We start from the raw sequence: 18,828 nt of genomic DNA on the forward strand, positions 1-18,828 counted from the left end.
CAAAACATGTCTGGGGGACTGGGCCAGGTGGCTCACACCAGTAATCCCAACACTTTGGGAGGCTGGGGCAGGAGGATCGCTTGAGCCCGGGAGATGGAGGATGATGCAGTAAGCTATGATCCTACCACTGTACTCCAGCCTGGGCAACAGAGTGAGACACTGTCTCAAAAAAATAAATTAATAAAAAAGTCTAGGACTCAGTGAATGGCTAGACTAAGGCTCAAATCTTGCAGTGATGTGTCTTTTGATTCTGCATGGTTTCTAATCTTTATCAGGAGTTAAAAACACACCTCAACAGGATAACTGCATCTAGAGGCCGGTCTATATAAGCAAAGGAAAAGTTCTTCGAAGAGGAAGCACACGAATTGCTCGTTTCAGGAAGGCAGTGCCTTGAAAAGTGCCTTGGGGTTGGGGGCTGGCGGAGAGATAGCTTTAGGAGAAATACCTAATGTAAACGACGAGTTGATGGGCGCAGCAAACCAACATGGCACAAGTATACGTATGTATCAAACCTGCACGTTGGGCACATGTACCCTAGAACTTAAAGTATAATAATAATAATAAAAAAAAGAACTAACTAAATAAAAGTGCCTTGAGCAGCCTTAAGTTCTAAGAGCTTTCCAAGTTTGGGAAGGTGTCCGGGTTTTCTGCGATTACTTCTCTGAGCATGAACGGAAGTTACCCTTTGGGCCTTCTGCGGTGATTTTAATGATAGGTGTCATATATAGGTCGGAGTAATCTGTTTACATTCTGTTCTTCTCGATGCACTCACAAGCGGGTAACTAGGTGACAAGAAAACAAAGATCTTATTCAAAAGACAAGTCTTACGGCAACCCAACGTCTCATATTCCCATAGTAAAGATGGCGGCGCCTTAAGGTAAGCTACAGGCAACACCACTTCCGCGTTTCTCTCGCGCCCTGGTCCAAGATGGCGGATGAGGCCACGCGACGTGTTGTGTCTGAGATCCCGGTGCTGAAGACTAACGCCGGACCCCGAGATCGGGAGTTGTGGGTGCAGCGACTGAAGGAGGAATATCAGTCCCTTATCCGGGTCAGTTGTGTTTCTACAGTCTAACGCGTAGCAGAAGGGTTGGGAGACATCAGGTGTCCTCAGTAATAGGCTCCGTGTGGAAGCCGCTTCCGGTTTTTAAGTTTAACGCCCAAATTCATAGAAATGGGACTGTTGCGGGGTTCGGGGACTAAGGAGGGATGGTGGGGAAAGGGCAAAAAAAAAACTCAGGTGAGGTTCACAGTGGGGCCAGACCTTGCGGCTAAAAGCAGCAGTTATTTTAGGGATACGCTTCCCCGGAAGGTGACGTGTCTCCCCGGCTCCAGGTGTTTGTTCAACTGGATGTAGGAGAGGTGGTCAGAAATCCTCAGGGCGCCAACTCCCAGTCCCCATCTCTCTGCCCCCTCTTTAACTCTTCACTCTTTTTTTTTTTTTTTTTTTTTTTTTTTTACCGAGTCTCGCTCTGTTGCTAGGTTGGAGTGCAGTGGAGCGATCTGGGCTCACTGCAACCTCCGACTCCCGGGTTCAAGCGATTCTCCTGCCTCAGCCTCCTGAGTGCCTGCCTACAGGCACGCGCCACCACACCTAGCTAATTTTTGTAGTTTTAGTAGAGATGGGGTTTCACCATGTTGGCAAGGATGGTCTCGATCTCCTGACCTCATGATCCTGATCCACCCGCCTCGGCCTCCCAAAGTGCTGGGATTACAGGCGTGAGCCACCGCGCCTGGCTTCACTCTTCACTCTTTCAAATCACGTTAGGGCTGAAAATTCAAGTAGGTGTTAACTACAGAGAGTTGGGGAGTTTAGCTCATAGTTAGAAACGCTCTTCTCAGCTCTCTCTCTTCTGTGGAAGGTGAAAAATGTTTGTCTTCCTTGTAGTTTCTGTCTGCTTCAAAGACCAGCAGTTCTAGTTCTCCTACCTCATGTATTCATTCACTAAAAAAAAAACAAAAAAAAAAATTACTGTGCACCTAGGGAGGAGATACCAAGTCGAATAAGGAGGAACTTACTGAGGTAGACAAAACTAGATCATTATAATACATTGTTTAAGTGGAGAAAGAGACAGATGAGACAGATATGGATAGATATAAAGCGAGAAATGGCTAGGATGGTTTTTGTTTGTTTGTTTTGGTTTTGTTTTTTTTTGAGATGGAGTCTTGCTCTGTCGCCCAGGCTGGAGTGCAGTGGCTCTATCTTGGCTCACTGCAAGCCCCGCCTCCCGGGTTCAGGCCATTCTCCTGCCTCAGCCTCCCAAGTAGCTGGGACTACAGGCGACTGCCACCACACCGGGCTAATTTTTTATATTTTTAGTAGAGACAGAGTTTCACCGTGTTAGCCAGGATGGTCTTGATCTCCTGACCTCGTGATCCGCCCTCTTCGGCCTCCCAAAGTGCTGGGATTACAGGCGTGAGCCACTGTTCCCGGCCATGGGTAGGATGTTTTGAGAGCATAACGGGAGATATCCAGTTTGCATTTGGTCAGGGAAGGTTTCCTGGAAGAGGTAATGCTTTAGCTGAAACTTAAAGAGTAAACATAAGTTAGCCTGATAAAATGTAAGAGTAGAATGACATTCAAGCCAAAAGGAACAGCATGAGCAAAGGCATAGAATCTAGCAACATCACAGGCACCGCCATGATGTGTTTGAAGAAACAAAGTAGCTCAGAGTTGTTAGAGCATCAAATGTGAGTCAGGGAATGGTAGACAAAGCTAGGAGACAGGTTTGAGCACTTGAATTTTCTCTTGGAGGCTTTGGGATGCTGTTAAAGGATTTTAAGCTGAGAAACAACACGGCCAGGTTTGGGTTTAGATCAGTCGCATTGGCAATAAGGGGAAAATACAATTGACAGGGACAAGACTGAAGGTAAGAGACAAGTTAGGAGGCTGTCATTAATCTCAGCAAAACAAAAGGCAATCTAAACTAGGCAGTTGTGAGGATAGAGAGGAGAGGTAGATTTGAAGAATATTCAGAAGGTAAAATTAGCATGACATCATGGATTAGTGTAGTAAGGGATAGGGAGGGTCAAGGATGATTCCCAGGTTTTTGCCTTGGGTGAATGCTCATACTGCCACCTGAAATTGATACTTCAGGAGGATAATTCTGGAAGTGTATCTGAAGGAATATTATAAATTCCAGATGGAAATACTGAGTTTGAAGTACCTGTGAAATGAAGGTAAAACTGTCAACATACAGTTGGATACTAAAGGCTAAAGTTCTGAGGAAAGAGCTGGACCAAAGATAAAAATCTGGGAGTTATTAGCATGTGGGTGCTAGTTGAAACCAGGACTATATGAGGCTAGAAGGAAGGGAGTTACCCAGGGAAGGAGTCTACCATTAAATGAGTTGTGGGCTGAGGGCAGACACTATCAGAGAAGTGAGAGAAGAATCCAGATGATATCTTCAGGTCTTTTGTGCTTGCTAAATTGAGTGAAGCCCAAACATTCTATTCTCTGTTCTGGACAAACCCCCACTTACCAGTATAGCCTTGTCTTCAGCATTGCTAATGTTAGAAAAATTAGGTAAACATATTAAGAAAAAGTAACCGGCCGGGTGCAGTGGCTCACGCCTGTAATCCTAGCACTTTGGGAGGACAAGGCAGGTGGATCACCTGAAGTCAGGAGTTCGAGACCAGCCTGGCCAATATGGCAAAACCCTGTCTCTACTAAAAATACAAAAATTAGCCGGGCATGGTGGTGCACACCTGTAATCCCAGCTACTCAGGAGACTGAGGAAGGAGAATCGCTTGAACCCGGGAGGTGGAAGTTGCAGTGAACCCAGATCGCGCCACTGCACTCCAGCCTGTGCGACGGGAGCAAGACTCCATCTCAAAAAAAAAAAAAAAAAGTAACCACATACTTTTCTTTTGAGGAGAGGGGGACCACCCTTGGCTCTAACTACTCTCTCAAAGACCTCATTCTCTGCTTTCAGTATGTGGAGAACAACAAGAATGCTGACAACGATTGGTTCCGACTGGAGTCCAACAAGGAAGGGACTCGGTAGGTAGACCCTCCTGGGAGGTGTGGGGTGGGAGTCTTATATGAGTTAGGCAATTTGGTATCCTAGTGCCCACTACCAAAGCTGCCCTGTCTCATGTTAGCTGTCTCCACTCCCACAGCTCCAGAGTTCCCCAGTTCCCATCCTATGAGTCTCCCAGGCTGGTGGCCTAAGCCAAGTTGTCATTTGAGTATTGGAAGAATAGGCAAATTGGACTGAGGTTTGGTCTTTGTTACAGGTGGTTTGGAAAATGCTGGTATATCCATGACCTCCTGAAATATGAGTTTGACATCGAGTTTGACGTGAGTGTGATAGAGTGGGAAATATGAAGGTTAGTAGAAGGGGAGGGATTAGATGATTGGTAACAAGCTATCCTTTCTTGAAGGGACCAAAGAAAACTTTAAAAATGGGAGGGAAAAGCTGAGGTTTGAGGCAAGCATAAGTTATAGTTACTCATCTCCACGTCCAGAATCCTGGTATGGACATGCTGCTTGGGGAGTTTTACTTAACATTTCAGTTTGAGGCCGGGCGCGGTGGCTCGAGCCTGCAATCCCAGCACTTTGGGAGGCCGAGACGGGCGGATCACGAGGTCAGGAGATCGAGACCATCCTGGCTAACATGGTGAAACCCCGTCTCTACTAAAAAATACAAAAAAAGCTAGCCGGGCGAGGTGGTGGGCGTCTGTAGTCCCAGCTACTTGGGAGGCTGAGGCAGGAGAATGGCGTAAACCCGGGAGGCGGAGCTTGCAGTGAGCTGAGATCCGGCCACTGCACTCCAGCCTGGGCGACAGAGCGAGACTCCGTCTCAAAAAAAAAAAAAAAAAAAAATTTCAGTTTAACCAAGAAATATGTATGTCTGATTATATTAGTTCCTTTCTATCCTGATTCTGTTTTATTAAGGTTTTATACTTTCTCCAGATTCCTATCACATATCCTACTACTGCCCCAGAAATTGCAGTTCCTGAGCTGGATGGAAAGACAGCAAAGATGTACAGGTAGGACTGAATAGGAGATGGCAAAGAGTCAAAGAAGGCCTTAAGGAAGAACTTCGTGGCGGGAGGGAGATCATCGGGAAAAATAGCTAATGGATGCTTGGCTTGATGTCTGGATGATGGGATGATCTATGCGTAAATCACCATGGCACGTTTACCTGTTTAACAAACCTATACATCCTGCATGTGTACCTCTGAACTTAAAAGTTGTAAGAAAAAAAAAAATGGAAGAACTTTGGAGGCAGAGATTTTTCCAGGGTCTGCTGGCCTAGTGGGGTGCCAGGCCCTCCTCTGCTGAGCCTAGGCAAAGTACTTAGCTGACGTTGTTCTCAATTCTGATCACTAGTAGTCTTCCTATGCCCCCGAGGCTGCTGTGCTTTATGGTAAACTTTGCATGTCAACACCTTCTTCATGTCCCTCTCTTAGGGGTGGCAAAATATGCCTGACGGATCATTTCAAACCTTTGTGGGCCAGGAATGTGCCCAAATTTGGACTAGCTCATCTCATGGCTCTGGGGGTAAGTTTTGTGTATTTAGCATAAAAGGAGGAAGAGGGGCTTAGGCCCTGAGCCTTGTAGGAAAAGCAGCTAAGAATAAAAGGAATAACAGTGTTATCCCTTAAGCATGTCCCCCCAGAATCTGTCTCCAGGAGGGAGCTTCTAATGGAACAAGAAGCATTGACTGGTAGTAATCTCACAGGATTTTCCTTGTATTGCAGCTGGGTCCATGGCTGGCAGTAGAAATCCCTGATCTGATTCAGAAGGGCGTCATCCAACACAAAGAGAAATGCAACCAATGAAGAATCAAGCCACTGAGGCAGGGCAGAGGGCCCTTTGATAGGCTACGATACTGTTTTCCTGTGCATCACACTTATCTAACTGCTTCCCCGGACACCCTCCACCTCTAGTTGTTACTAAGTAGCTGCAGCAGTCATTGCTGGGGGAGAAACAAACAAACACCAACCAGTATTGCTACTTAGTTTCTAAGGCTGCACAGCGAAGGGAAAGACTGGGCTTTGGACAATCTAGAGGTAATTTATATCCGCCCCCAGGTGGAGCATCATGCAATCCTGGAGGCATGGGGGTAACTGAAAGTGAGTACATAAAGTCTTTCTGGTTTCTGGAGATAACCCATCAATAAAAGCTGCTTCCTCTGGTAGCCTGTGGTTCTCATTGGAAGCTGTTAACATAGGGCAAATGGGCTAAAACCTGAGGCACATGAACAGCTACACCGGGTTGGGTTGGGAGGGAGTCAGAAATAGGGGATGCTGTGGTCAGGAGTGGAAATGAAATGTTGACTATTCCCCCTGCTGCTCAGATCTGCCTTTGTCTTTTAGTGGTGAGCCATGCTTCGCCCTGCTGTATTAGCCTGCAAGAAGTGGTTTTGCAGGACCAGCACTTCCCGCCCTCCAGGGATCTTCCCATCCCTCTGTGAAGTGCTAGATGCTTCCCCACTGGTCTGCGGGCTGGACCCAGGCCTGCAGCTTGCCACACTTGCACCCCTGCTGTTTGGGAAGGATCTGTGCTATAAGCCTCGCGGCCGTACTACGACTGTCAGATCTCCATCCCTATGGGCTACAGGATGGGGCGACGACACCCTATACCTCAGGGACTTGCTGTGGAGTCATGGATTAAAGACCACTCTGGGCAGCGTTGAGAACTAGCGACCCTAAACTTGGCTGCGTTTCCATGGTGTCGATCGCGGAGCCGTGGGGCGGGCTCACGCAAGCGCCAAGGGGCCGGGTGGGAGGAGTTCGAATGTGGATGCGCAGGCGCTTTGAGAGACGGTGAAGCCGGTGGCCGGGCGGGACCAACAAAGATGGCGGCGGCCCCTGCGGCGGGAGCGATCTGGGCAACGGCTGCGGCTAAAGCTGCAGCCGGGCCCACTGGGGGGCTGCACGGGGGTAGTAGGGGGTGGCCCTGAACTGGGGTCTGGCCCCGGCTGGCCTCTCCCGCCGCCTCATCGGGGGACAGGTACGGGCCAGGGCGTTATGGCATGGCGGGGTGTTGGGGGGCGCAGAGGGAAGACTGCTCCAGACCCGAGAGGACACGCCACAAAGGCGCGTGGGGCCCGGCGGGGCCTGGGAGAACTGGGCTGGAGGGACAGCATCCCTGGACCGCGGGGAATACGCCGCCGGATTCCGTAGCCAATCAGCGGCCTCGGCCTTTCTGCCCTCGAGGGGGGCGGACCCGGCTAAAAGCCCTGCTGTGGTGGGAGAGGTGCAGAGATTAAGGGTCAAGGAGTTGTTCGTCCTCCATCCCCCACCACTGCCTCCTGAACCTCGACACCCTGTCGGAGGTCGGAGGTGGGGGAGGGAATGGATCGTAAATCACCTATTTAGTCTGCTTCATTTGCAGCCCAGAGAGGCAGGGATTTGAGGATGGAGGACTGTCTTTTGGGCTGTTATTCTTGCATCTACACTACCATTTGGCTAGAGATCTTAAGTGACTCGAGGCACATCCTACTTTACTAGCCGGGTATGGGGTCCTATGTTACGTTAGAGCCGAGACAGGAGTTATCACTGGCTTTTCAGTAAAGCTGTATTCTGCAGGGAGGGGACGGGAGTACAGAAAGGGTCAAAGCCATGAGCTGCTATCTTTCATTCATTTGTTTACTCAATAGATACTAAGTATTTACTTTGTACCAAACACCATGCCAGGTACTGGGGATACATACGATGGCTGATTCGATAGATCTGGTTCCTGCCCTCAGTGCATATACTGCTCCCCACTTTCGTTGATGTGGTAGTGGTGATGACTGAGCCAACCTAATGTGGAAATGAGAGGACAGCAAGATTGTGGGTATGGAATGGGGCAAAGCAATAAGGGAAAATTAGTGTGGCAGGGTTCAGTACAGCAGCCTGGGTTCCCATTTCCCCCCATATTCAAATGCTGACACTCTCTTCTCCTCCCAGGTCCAGCCTGTGGTGTCCACAATGCCCCAAGCCTCTGAGCACCGCCTGGGCCGGACCCGAGAGCCACCTGTTAATATCCAGCCCCGAGTGGGATCCAAGCTACCATTTGCCCCCAGGGCCCGCAGCAAGGAGCGCAGAAACCCAGCCTCTGGGCCAAACCCCATGTTACGACCTCTGCCTCCCCGGCCAGGTCCCCCTGATGAACGGCTCAAGAAACTGGAGCTGGGACGGGGACGGACCTCAGGCCCTCGACCCAGAGGCCCCCTTCGAGCAGATCATGGGGTTCCCCTGCCTGGCTCACCACCGCCAACTGTGGCTTTGCCTCTCCCATCTCGGACCAACTTAGCCCGTTCCAAGTCTGTGAGCAGTGGGGACTTGCGTCCAATGGGGATTGCCTTGGGAGGGCACCGTGGCACCGGAGAGCTTGGGGCTGCACTGAGCCGCTTGGCTCTCCGGCCTGAGCCACCCACTTTGAGACGTAGCACTTCTCTCCGCCGCCTAGGGGGCTTTCCTGGACCCCCCACACTGTTCAGCATACGGACAGAGCCACCTGCTTCCCATGGCTCCTTCCACATGATATCCGCCCGGTCCTCTGAGCCTTTCTACTCTGATGACAAGATGGTGAGGACTTGTCACACATGTGGCCTTCATGCCCATGTTCCTCTGTGCTTTCCTGCCATCCTCTGCCTTTCCTGTCCCCCATTTCCCTGAAGTTCCTTTCTCAGCCCTTCATTACAGCAGTTTGGACACACCTCTCCCTTGCTTAAATACCCTTGAGCCTCCTAGACCCTTTTTTGGGTTGTTGGTGACTCCCCAGCATGGTGTGCCCGGGGTCCCCAGGGAATTAGCCCAACTATTCAGATTCTTCTTTGGATCCCCAGGCCCTTACTTTCCCTTGCTGCACTTTCTCTACTGGGACTTTGCCTAGGCCTAATTAATCTCTGGAGCTAAAGAGAGGCGAGCGCAGAACATCTTAGCAAATGTGGTTGCACATTTTCTGAGCTAAGTAAGCTAGGCTGATTGCAATTGGAGCCAGCAGCAGAAGGACAAGAAGGGGCCACGGGGGCAGGAGGGGGTTTTGGGGGCAGAAAGGTGGGAGTGGTGAGCAGCTGGGCAACCATGCCGGTGCTGGGGGAGTTGCCCCAGGAGCTGCAACGTCGGCTAGCTGAGCAGAGGAGTAAGTGGGCAACAGGTGGGACAGCAATGGCTGAGTCTGTGGTACATTCAGCTGTGATGGGCTTACTGCTCATGACCAGTGAGGTAGGGAGACTAGAATACCTAGTGAGGGGAATAGGGTAGAGTTTGGGGATTAAACATGCATGGGATGGGGGAGGCAGTGGGCAGCACACTGTTGAAAGGTTAAAGTGCCTGGTAGGATATATAAGAACTTGCTGATTGTACTCTGACCTTCCAGGCTCATCACACACTGCTTCTGGGCTCTGGTCATGTTGGCCTTCGAAACCTGGGAAACACGGTGAGAGCCATTCTCCTGTCTTTCCTCTCTAAAAGGAATGTGAAATGGTGCTGGGGGTGGGGAAAACCCACAAGCTTAGGGAAGGCACGTGGAAGGAGAGCTCTGAAGCTCTTCTAAGGCTTCCTGGGTAGTGGTCTGGAGAGATAACAGCAGTGTCCCTACTGCTCCCCAGTGCTTCCTGAATGCTGTGCTGCAGTGTCTGAGCAGCACTCGACCTCTTCGGGACTTCTGTCTTAGAAGGGACTTCCGACAAGAAGTGCCTGGAGGAGGCCGAGCCCAAGAGCTCACTGAAGGTGGGGCAACAACTCCTGCTCCCTCTGTTTGAGTCCCTTTTTCCCCAACCACTTGCAGGTCCATCTGCCAGTACTGGTGGCCCCCAACCCTTAAATCTGGCAGTTGTATCTACTTTTCCCAGTGCCTACTTTCCTAAAGGTTATTTTCTGCCCTCTGAGCCACATCTTGCTTGCCTCTTCCAGACATTAACCTTTGTTTCCCTTCCCCACTCCCATCCCAACAGCCTTTGCAGATGTGATTGGTGCCCTCTGGCACCCTGACTCCTGCGAAGCTGTGAATCCTACTCGATTCCGAGCTGTCTTCCAGAAATATGTTCCCTCCTTCTCTGGATACAGGTGGGAGAGCTGGAGCCTATGGGATTTCTCTCTGGCCATGTCTGGGGGTAGGGCCAAGCAAGGGCCCTGGCAGCATTGTTCTGCGCTTTGAGATGTTCTTCATCCAGGAAGTGGGGACCGATACCTGGGCAGGGAATAGTGTCTGTGGACTAGGAGGGGAGTCAGTTGCCCATACTCTTTGTCTGGCTATAGCCAGCAGGATGCCCAAGAGTTCCTGAAGCTCCTCATGGAGCGGCTACACCTTGAAATCAACCGCCGAGGCCGCCGGGCTCCACCAATCCTTGCCAATGGTCCACTTCCCTCTCCACCCCGCCGAGGAGGGGCTCTGCTAGAAGAACCTGAGTTAAGGTAAGGGTCGTTCCCTCTACCTCCTCTCCCCAGTAGTTTATCAGCAGCATTCACACTTCATAGAACTGAACTAGTCAAGATGGAAGATGTAGGGTCCAGGAAAACCCTTTAGTATAGAAAATAGTGTGAGATGCAACGTAGAAGTAGAAGGAAGGAAGAGGGGGAGTCTTAAGGGAGCAGATGGAGGCAGAAGATCATGCTAGGGATATCACCAAATTGAAGAAGGGGGTAATTAATTTACAGGTTGAGGAAGACAGCATATTCTTCCCTTGTGTACAATCCTTTCTTTTCCTCTCACCTCGGATTTCCCCAGAAAGTTCATTGAGACATTATTCCTTTGACTTTTCCTTGAAATACAGGGAAGAAGCAGGGGTGTGGGTGGGGTGTAGGGCTCTGTGGGTTGTTTCAGTGGGTGTTGGGGATGCCCAGTGTTCCTGCTGTCTCATGGGTGCTCCCCACTTCCTTTGATCTGTGGTAGTGATGATGACCGAGCCAACCTAATGTGGAAACGTTACCTGGAGCGAGAGGACAGCAAGATTGTGGGTATGGAATGGGGCAAAGCAATGAGGGAAAATTAGTGTGTGAGGGGGGTACAGGCTTGGGGGCAAAATTGATACTATCGAGGGGTATGGGAACAAGACTGGATGATGCAAATGTGAAGTTGTGTGAAGAGTTGATTAGGAGTGTTGGTAGTGGGAAAGGAAGGGTCAGGCAAAGGGGCAGGAAGAGATAGAAATCTGAGAAATCATCTCATAACATCCAACAATGACCTTTTCTCCTGTCCCTGTGCTTCTGTCTAGACCTGTTTGTGGGCCAGTTGAAAAGTTGTCTCAAGTGCCAGGCCTGTGGGTATCGCTCCACGACCTTCGAGGTTTTTTGTGACCTGTCCCTGCCCATCCCCAAGGTGGGATTCCAGAGGATTCCAGGGTGGACAGGACAGGGGCTCTGTGACCCAAGCCTACCCACCCCCAGAGTGTGGGCGGGAACCCTGTGGGTTTCTGGAGCAGAACTGAAGCCTGGATTGATTGAGAAGAGGTGGAAAAGGAAATTCAGAACATGTTGACCTTTCTTCCCCTTTTCCCCCAGAAAGGATTTGCTGGGGGCAAAGTGTCTCTGCGGGATTGTTTCAACCTTTTCACTAAGGAAGAAGAGCTAGAGTCGGAGAATGCCCCAGTATGTGGAGGTTCACAAGGGATATAGTAAGGGTGGGACACCTGGGGGGAGGGGGACTCCATGTGGATAAAATGGATTGCATGATGCCTTAATATGGGGAATAATATTTATGTATCTGGGTTTGTGTTGGAGTCTCAGATATGTTCTAGTACTCCTAGAGAAAAGGGGAGAAGCCGAGAGGATCCAGCCGTAATGAAGTGCATACGAAATTTATATGTGGATCGGAGTGTCAGAAAAGCCAGTTGAGGTTAGGAGCACATTAACCTAACACTGTTTGCCATTTATTCAGGTGTGTGACCGATGTCGGCAGAAAACTCGAAGTACCAAAAAGTTGACAGTACAAAGATTCCCTCGAATCCTCGTGCTCCATATCCTAATCTTCAGATTCTTACTTCTCTTAGGATACCTCCCATACATTCTCTTTCCTCACCCTCCATGTTTCCAGAGAATTGAATTTTCCTTAGGAAAAGCCTGCCACCCCCTTTTCCACAAGCTACTCCCAGTGTTTTGGGAGTGGGGAGAGTACAGCTTTCAAGACAGAAGTCCCCCTCAGAGGCCCACTGCCTCCCAAATGCTCCTTAACCAGGACTTAGATCTGAATCGCTTTTCTGCCTCCCGAGGCTCCATCAAGAAGAGTTCAGTAGGTGTAGACTTTCCACTGCAGCGACTGAGCCTAGGGGACTTTGCCAGTGACAAAGCCGGTGAGTCTGGTGGGGAAAGTCCTAAGGAGCCAAAGGAGTGGAGGCACAGCTCTGATTGTAGAACTTGATCATCTCCAACCCCGCAGGAAGTCCTGTATACCAGCTGTATGCCCTTTGCAACCACTCAGGCAGCGTCCACTATGGCCACTACACAGCCCTGTGCCGGTGCCAGACTGGTTGGCATGTCTACAATGACTCTCGGTGAGAACAGCCTCCTATTTACATCATGCCCCATTCCCACTCAGCCCTGACACCCTCCCCTTCTATGAAGCCCCAGGAGAGCAGAGTGCCAGGTGAAAGGAGAGGCGGAGGTCTTTTCTGATCTCTTCCTGGATGCTCTGAGGTTCGGTCTTGTAGGGACAAGGGAGTAAACAGTAATGACCACAACCCTTTCCCGATCTCCCTTTTTCCTAGTGTCTCCCCTGTCAGTGAAAACCAGGTGGCATCCAGCGAGGGCTACGTGCTGTTCTACCAACTGATGCAGGAGCCACCCCGGTGCCTGTGACACCCTCTCTAAGCCCTGGCACCTGTGAAGCCCTTTCAACACCCTTAAGCCCCAGGCTCCCCGTTTACCTCAGAGACGTCTATTTTTGTGTCTTTTTAATCGGGGAGGGGGGAGGGGGTGGTTGTAGCTCCATTATTTTTTTTATTAAAAAATATCCTTCCACCTGGAGGCTCCCTTGTCTCCCAGCCCCATGTACAGAGCTCACCAAGCCCCTGCCCGTGTACAGCCCCCAGACCCTCTGCAATATCACTTTTTGTGAATAAATTTATTAAGAAAAAATGATGTGCTTATTTGTATTTTTGCTTAGGGAGTGACAGAAAACTGGGCCTAATTGGAGTCTTCCTGGGACCCAAGTTCCCTCTCTAATAGGTGGGGGCGCTCTCAGATCCAAGGGCGAAGGTTTCGGAGATGGTGCTGGACCCGGACCTGTGCCCCCCGGCAGTGTAGGTTAAGCACTGGGAGGAAAAAGAGGGAAGGCATACTTGAGGCTGTGTGCAGGCTCTGGGGCGTCTGGTTTGGTTGGCGATGGGGGATGCCACTGTTGACAAACACTGGGTACGTTGCCGGGTGGCCCTAGCTCCCGTAGGCCGGGTCTGTTGCTAACATCAAGGAGCTGTTTATGGAGCCACCTCCCCGTGGACTGGCTTCCAGTGTCCCTATCTATTGTCCCTACGACCAAAGCTCCTGGGGCCTTGCCTCTAGGGTTGTCACCCTAGCTGGACCTGGGAAACTTGTGCTGGGGAACGCTAACTCCAGCATTAAGCGCTCGTTGCCTTGGTCCTGAGGAGGGCAGTGCCGGGTAGGGCCACTCACTCCCAGCTCGGAGCTGACGCGGTTAACCTCAAGCTCTTACAGCTGCCGTCGCTCCGCCTCTGCCAGTTCAATGTTTTCATTGGCGAACGTGATCCGGGGCCTTCCAGGGCCTGCCAATCCAGATGTAGGAGAAATATGGTCAGGCGCGTGCCGCGAGAACAGAGTGGACGGAGAGTAGGAGAGACCGAAAAGGCTGGGGGTGGGAGTAGCGGATTTGAAGCACTTGTTGGCCTACCGAGGTGTGGCAAACAGAGCACCTCAGAACTCAGGCGTACTGCCCGCCGCCCGAGCCCTGCAAGGGCCGATAGCGAGGGTGTGGTCCTTATCTGCACCCAGCGGAGCGCCGGCGGAGTACGGTCTTAGGACCTCGACCTCCTTCTGCCTCATTTTTTCTCCTCTCTTGTGGGTGAGTCCTGGCCCCTGGACGGGGACCTCACTGTTCCACCAGCCCATCTGTGCACACTTAGTTTCCCTTAAAGCAGTGAGTGACCGCGGATAGAACTCAAAACTGGCGGGGCTTCTGGAGCGCAGGGTGTCCCCGGTCTGCCTGTCCATATCGTCCCCTTTCCCCCAGGTTTCCCCATGGGCCGGACCGTGGTCGTGTTGGGCGGAGGCATCAGCGGCTTGGCCGCCAGTTACCACCTGAGCCGGGCCCCCTGTCCCCCTAAGGTGAGTGCTCCACCTGTGCCAGAGGGAGCTTCATTTAATGCTCTTTTCCCATTTCCATCAAAAGTTAGATGGATCCTGGCCCTCTGAATGTGCCTCTCCCCACCCCCCCGACCTCTCCCTGGCAGCTACAGGCGGTGCTGCAGTGTCTCTCCCTCTTGTCGCCAGGTGGTCCTGGTGGAGGGCAGTGAGCGTCTGGGAGGCTGGATTCGCTCCGTTCGAGGCCCGAATGGTGCTATCTTTGAGCTTGGACCTCGGGGAATTAGGCCAGCGGGAGCCCTAGGGGCCCGGACCTTGCTCCTGGTGAGAGGCTTGTGGGATGGCTAGGAGAGAGGTTGTGGAGGGGGCTTCCATTGGGGAATAGAATTTAGAGGGGGAAGTATGTTTGGTGGGTCAGACCTTCCCTTAGTTTCTCCTCTTCTGAGGGCCTGTGGAGAGCAGGTTTCGGAGCTTGGCTTGGATTCAGAAGTGCTGCCTGTCCGGGGAGACCACCCAGCTGCCCAGAACAGGTTCCTCTACGTGGGCGGTGCCCTGCATGCCCTGCCCACTGGCCTCAGGTAACACCAGCACCTCCGCTCCTTTTACTGTGCCCTCATCCTCATATGCCTTCCATTTCTTTCTCTTTTTTTTTTTGAGACGGAGTATCGCTGTCGCCCAGGATGAAGTGCAATGGTGCAATCTTGGCTCACTGCAACCTCCGCCTTTCGGGTTCAAGCGATTCTCCTGCTTCAGCCTCCCGAGTAGCTGGAACTACAGGTGCCCACCACCACGTCCGGCTATTTTTTGTATTTTTAGTAGAGATGGGGTTTCACCATATTGGCCAGGCTGGTCTCGAACTCCTGACCTTGTGATCCGCCTGCCTCGGCCTCCCAAAGTGCTGGGATTACAGACGTGAGCCACCGCGCCTGACCTGCCTTCCATTTCTTCATCTCCCTGTCAGCCTTCCCAGCAAAAGGAAGCCAAATGAGTGGAAATGACCCCAGCACCTGGAGCTGGGGAGGTATGTCAGGAGCTTCCCCCTCACTAAGTCTTTCTCCATGCAGGGGGCTACTCCGTCCTTCACCCCCCTTCTCCAAACCTCTGTTTTGGGCTGGGCTGAGGGAGCTGACCAAGCCCCGGGGCAAAGAGCCTGATGAGACCGTGCACAGTTTTGCCCAGCGCCGCCTTGGACCTGAGGTGACACTTACCCAGAGGCCCCAAACCTCTTCCCTCCTAAACCAGCTGCAGAGCTCCCTGTTCAAATCTACCACGTAGGGGCTCTTCTGTATCATTTGGAGATGCCCTCTTCTCTTCATACCCCACCCCCTCATAATTCCCGAAACTCATTATTGGGAGTGAAGGCCTTCACTTCCATCCTTCTGTCATAGTGGGAATGTCTCCTAAACCAAACCCTATCCCACCCCCATTCTCTACCAAATACAGACTGTGGAAATCAGTCAGTGTAGATTATTCTTTGGCTCCTTAGTCCCAGTCTCACCCTTAAGGTGGCGTCTCTAGCCATGGACAGTCTCTGCCGTGGAGTGTTTGCAGGCAACAGCCGTGAGCTCAGCATCAGGTCCTGTTTTCCCAGTCTCTTCCAAGCTGAGCAAACCCATCGTTCCGTATTACTGGGCCTGCTGCTGGGGGCAGGTGAGGGGGGGGATTGATTCAAAGGGTGAAGATATTAAGGACTGCCAAAGTGAGGGAGTGGGGACAAAGGGTGCTATTCAATGATTCTTTTTTTCTTTTTTGAGACAGAGTCTTGCTTTGCCACCTAGGCTGGAGTGCAGTGGTGCAATCTCAGATTGGCTCATTGCAACCTCTGTCTCCCAGGCTCAAGCAATTCTCCTGCCTTAGCCTCTTAAGTAGCTGGGATTACAAACATGTGCCACCACTCCCAGCTAATCTTTGTATTTTTTTTGGTAGAGATGAAGTTTCACTATGTTGGCCAGGCTGGTCTCAAACTCCTGACCTCAAGTGCTCTACCCGCCTCCACCTAAAGTGCTGGGATTACAGGTGTGAGCCACTGCATCCAGCCTCAATGATTCTTCTTTGCTTCCTCTGCAGGGCGGACCCCACAGCCAGACTCAGCACTCATTCGCCAGGCCTTGGCTGAGCGCTGGAGCCAGTGGTCACTTCGTGGAGGTCTAGAGATGCTGCCTCAGGCCCTTGAAACCCACCTAACTAGTAGGGGGGTCAGTGTTCTCAGAGGCCAGCCAGTCTGTGGGCTCAGCCTCCAGGCAGAAGGGCGCTGGAAGGTAGGGGAACCCCTGGAGTGTAAATGAACCTGTTAGTGTGTCCATCTTTGTCCAAGTGGTTTAACTAGGCCAGGGCCAATAGGACTGGCGTTCCTCATTGTTTTCGTGCCTTAGAAGCTACTTAGACATGGGCTACCCCATAATCCTAGGCCCTATTTGTGAACCTTCCTCAAAGAGCCTATGCAAGTCTGTGGATAGAAGTAGTACTTATAGGCCGGGCGCGGTGGCTCAAGCCTGTAATCCCAGCACTTTGGGAGGCCGAGACAGGCGGATCACGAGGTCAGGAGATCGAGACCATCCTGGCTAACACGGTGAAACCCCGTCTCTACTAAAAAATACAAAAAACTAGCCGGGCGAGGTGGCGGCGCCTGTAATCCCAGCTACTCTGGAGGCTGAGGCAGGAGAATGGCGTAAACCTGGGAGGCGGAGCTTGCCGTGAGCTGAGATCCGGCCACTGCACTACAGCCCGGGCGACAGAGCAAGACTCTGTCTCAAAAAAAAAGAAAAAAAAAAAGTAGTACTTATAGAGATAGGGGAAAGAACCCAGCTTCGCTGAACATTTCAGAACAGCCACACTGGCCTGTCTCGTCCACTTCCTGGAGTACACAGAGAAATGATTTTTTTGTGAAGTCTACACAGTCACCCATTCTCTTCATCCTGAGTCAGTACGGTCTCCCCGGCCACATGGGTGCCTGGGAAACTGAGAGTGAAGCACCAGAAGTCTCTTTTCACTAATCAGATTCTCATTTTCCGGGTGTTTCAAATGTTTTCATGCTCTCAGGTGTCTCTAAGGGACAGCAGTCTGGAGGCTGACCACGTTATTAGTGCCATTCCAGCTTCAGGTAATGGGATAGCCACCTTCCCCTTCCCCAACCCCTACCAGTGAGAGGCAAAAGCTGTACCTTCCTGGGTCAGCAGGACCACACCATGCCCCTGAACTGGTCATCTCTATGGGAGTCTAATCCCAAAGAGGACTGACAGCTGTAATGGGAATGCCTCCTGAGTCAGGCCTCTGCCTGATCTCTAGTGCTCAGCGAGCTGCTCCCTGCTGAGGCCGCACCTCTGGCTCGTGCCCTGAGTGCCATCACTGCGGTGTCTGTAGCTGTGGTGAATCTGCAGTACCGAGGAGCCCATCTGCCTGTCCAGGTATGATAAAGGGACGGAGAGGCCGGCCATGGTGGCTCACACTTGTAATCCCGGCATTTTGGGAGGCCAAGGTGGGTGGATAAGGAGGTCAGGAGGTTGAGACCAGCCTGGCCAACATGGTGAAACTCATCTCTATGAAAAATACAAAAATTAGCCAGGTGTGATGGCTCATGCCTGTAATCCCAGCTACTTGGGAGGCTGAGGCAGGAGAATCGCTTGAACCCAGGAGGTGGAGGTTACAGTGAGTTGAGATCTCACCATTACACTCCAGCCTGGGTGACAGAGCGGGACTTTGTCCCCCGTCAAAAAAAAAAATGGGAAGGAGAGACAGGCTTAACTAGAGCCCTTTCCTTCTGACGCATGAATGTCCTTCTCTCCAGGGATTTGGACACTTGGTGCCATCTTCAGAAGATCCAGGCGTCCTGGGAATCGTGTATGATTCAGTTGCTTTCCCTGAGCAGGATGGGAGCCCCCCTGGCCTCAGAGTGACTGTGAGAGGAGGAAACTTTGCCTAGTGGCATTTCCAGAGGGCTCCTCTGTGCTCCAGTGTAGTCAAGGCCAGACTGATCACTGCTATATTCCCTCCCTAGGTGATGCTGGGAGGTTCCTGGTTACAGACACTGGAGGCGAGTGGCTGTGTCTTATCTCAGGAGCTGTTTCAACAGCGGGCCCAGGAAGCAGCTGCCACACAATTAGGACTGAAGGAACTGCCGAGTCACTGCTTGGTCCATCTACACAAGGTAAGTTGGGATAAACTTCCCTCAGCTCTTCACTGAAGACCTTGAAAACAGGGACTGGAACATTTGTCACTGTATGTCAGCCAAGGCCTAAGACATCAATAATAAACTTTTCCCTGCATCCTCTCCTCTCTTCTCAGAACTCCATCCCCCAGTATACACTAGGTCACTGGCAAAAACTAGGTAAGTTGGGAAAACAGCTGGGCTGAGGAGGGCCAAGGGCATCAGACCCCCAGCTATAACATTCCTTTCATCCTTTCCTTCCAGAGGCAGCTAGGCAATTCCTGGCTGCTCACAGGTTGCCCCTGACTCTGGCTGGAGCCTCCTATGAGGGGGTTGCTGTTAATGACTGTATAGAGAGTGGGCGCCAGGCAGCAGTCAGTGTCCTGGGCACAGAACCTAACGGCTGATCCCCAACTCCCACTCATGAAAATAAAAATTGCTGGAGCTTGGCTTGGTCTGGCTGTTCTATCACCTATAGGCATAAGAATGCA

The 18,828-nt window shown here is 51.5% G+C and overlaps 3 protein-coding genes and 1 long non-coding RNA gene across 13 annotated transcripts in view; 3 read left to right on the forward strand and 1 right to left on the reverse strand.

Annotated features, from left to right (window-relative positions):
• UFC1 (ubiquitin-fold modifier conjugating enzyme 1) overlaps positions 1-6,149 on the forward strand; it is a 22,476-nt gene extending 16,327 nt beyond the window's left edge. The window contains exons 2-7 of one of the 2 annotated variants that reach the window (XM_023214308.2): positions 857-1,051; positions 3,936-4,003; positions 4,240-4,303; positions 4,919-4,995; positions 5,419-5,509; positions 5,710-6,149. In XM_023214308.2, the coding sequence (XP_023070076.1) occupies positions 929-1,051; positions 3,936-4,003; positions 4,240-4,303; positions 4,919-4,995; positions 5,419-5,509; positions 5,710-5,790 (504 nt within the window). In that variant the 5' untranslated portion in view covers positions 857-928 and the 3' untranslated portion in view covers positions 5,791-6,149. Of the gene's footprint in view, positions 1-618; positions 1,052-3,935; positions 4,004-4,239; positions 4,304-4,918; positions 4,996-5,418; positions 5,510-5,709 lie in introns of those variants that run through there. The other variant, XM_023214307.1, reaches the window with a different exon arrangement.
• Positions 6,150-6,663: 514 nt separating this feature from the next.
• On the forward strand, positions 6,664-13,014 carry USP21 (ubiquitin specific peptidase 21). 4 transcript variants are annotated; one of them, XM_023214284.1, is made up of 13 exons: positions 6,664-6,964; positions 7,651-7,792; positions 7,906-8,526; positions 9,320-9,379; positions 9,552-9,672; positions 9,897-10,008; positions 10,201-10,356; positions 10,835-10,899; positions 11,157-11,260; positions 11,443-11,529; positions 11,819-12,230; positions 12,317-12,431; positions 12,645-13,014. In XM_023214284.1, exons 3-13 carry the CDS (start codon positions 7,927-7,929, stop codon positions 12,733-12,735), a joined length of 1,923 nt encoding a protein of 640 aa, XP_023070052.1. In that variant the 5' UTR covers positions 6,664-6,964; positions 7,651-7,792; positions 7,906-7,926; the 3' UTR covers positions 12,736-13,014. The 4 variants fall into 4 exon arrangements, with proteins under 4 accessions (XP_023070052.1, XP_023070053.1, XP_023070054.1 ...); XM_023214285.1 differs by lacking the exon at positions 7,651-7,792 and having other exon boundaries at positions 11,819-11,897; positions 12,123-12,230; XM_023214286.1 differs by lacking the exon at positions 7,651-7,792 and having other exon boundaries at positions 7,906-8,265; positions 8,408-8,526.
• Positions 12,879-13,698, reverse strand: LOC111543904. The gene is made up of 2 exons (XR_002731985.2): positions 13,549-13,698; positions 12,879-13,190 (listed from the first exon to the last, which is right to left on the reverse strand). It is a non-coding gene; the product is annotated as an uncharacterized LOC111543904 (long non-coding RNA).
• Positions 13,042-18,787, forward strand: PPOX (protoporphyrinogen oxidase). 6 transcript variants are annotated; one of them, XM_023214290.2, is made up of 13 exons: positions 13,042-13,178; positions 14,123-14,217; positions 14,383-14,517; positions 14,656-14,771; positions 15,258-15,390; positions 15,699-15,843; positions 16,261-16,451; positions 17,233-17,293; positions 17,479-17,597; positions 17,978-18,088; positions 18,188-18,337; positions 18,475-18,517; positions 18,602-18,787. In XM_023214290.2, the coding sequence occupies exons 2-13, from the start codon at positions 14,131-14,133 to the stop codon at positions 18,742-18,744; spliced, it is 1,434 nt and encodes a 477-aa protein (XP_023070058.1). In that variant the 5' UTR covers positions 13,042-13,178; positions 14,123-14,130; the 3' UTR covers positions 18,745-18,787. The 6 variants fall into 6 exon arrangements, with proteins under 6 accessions (XP_023070058.1, XP_023070056.1, XP_023070059.1 ...); XM_023214288.2 differs by lacking the exon at positions 13,042-13,178 and adding an exon at positions 13,703-13,954; XM_023214291.2 differs by lacking the exon at positions 13,042-13,178 and adding an exon at positions 13,714-13,954 and having other exon boundaries at positions 14,624-14,771; positions 18,602-18,786.
• The last annotated feature ends 41 nt before the right edge of the window (positions 18,788-18,828 follow it).

Source organism: Piliocolobus tephrosceles, chromosome 1 (assembly GCF_002776525.5).
Source record: "Piliocolobus tephrosceles isolate RC106 chromosome 1, ASM277652v3, whole genome shotgun sequence".
NCBI lineage: Eukaryota > Metazoa > Chordata > Mammalia > Primates > Cercopithecidae > Piliocolobus > Piliocolobus tephrosceles.

Coding starts and splice junctions, on each gene's coding strand:
- USP21 (XM_023214284.1), top strand. CDS start 7,927: ATGCCCCAAGCCTCTGAGCACCGCCTGGGCCGGACCCGAGAGCCACCT. Junction 10,009..10,200: donor CCCTCCTTCTCTGGATACAG/GTGGGAGAGCTG, acceptor GTCTGGCTATAG/CCAGCAGGATGCCCAAGAGT. Junction 11,530..11,818: donor TAGAGTCGGAGAATGCCCCA/GTATGTGGAGGT, acceptor CCATTTATTCAG/GTGTGTGACCGATGTCGGCA.
- PPOX (XM_023214290.2), top strand. CDS start 14,131: ATGGGCCGGACCGTGGTCGTGTTGGGCGGAGGCATCAGCGGCTTGGCC. Junction 15,844..16,260: donor GGGCCTGCTGCTGGGGGCAG/GTGAGGGGGGGG, acceptor CTTCCTCTGCAG/GGCGGACCCCACAGCCAGAC. Junction 18,518..18,601: donor AGGTCACTGGCAAAAACTAG/GTAAGTTGGGAA, acceptor CTTTCCTTCCAG/AGGCAGCTAGGCAATTCCTG.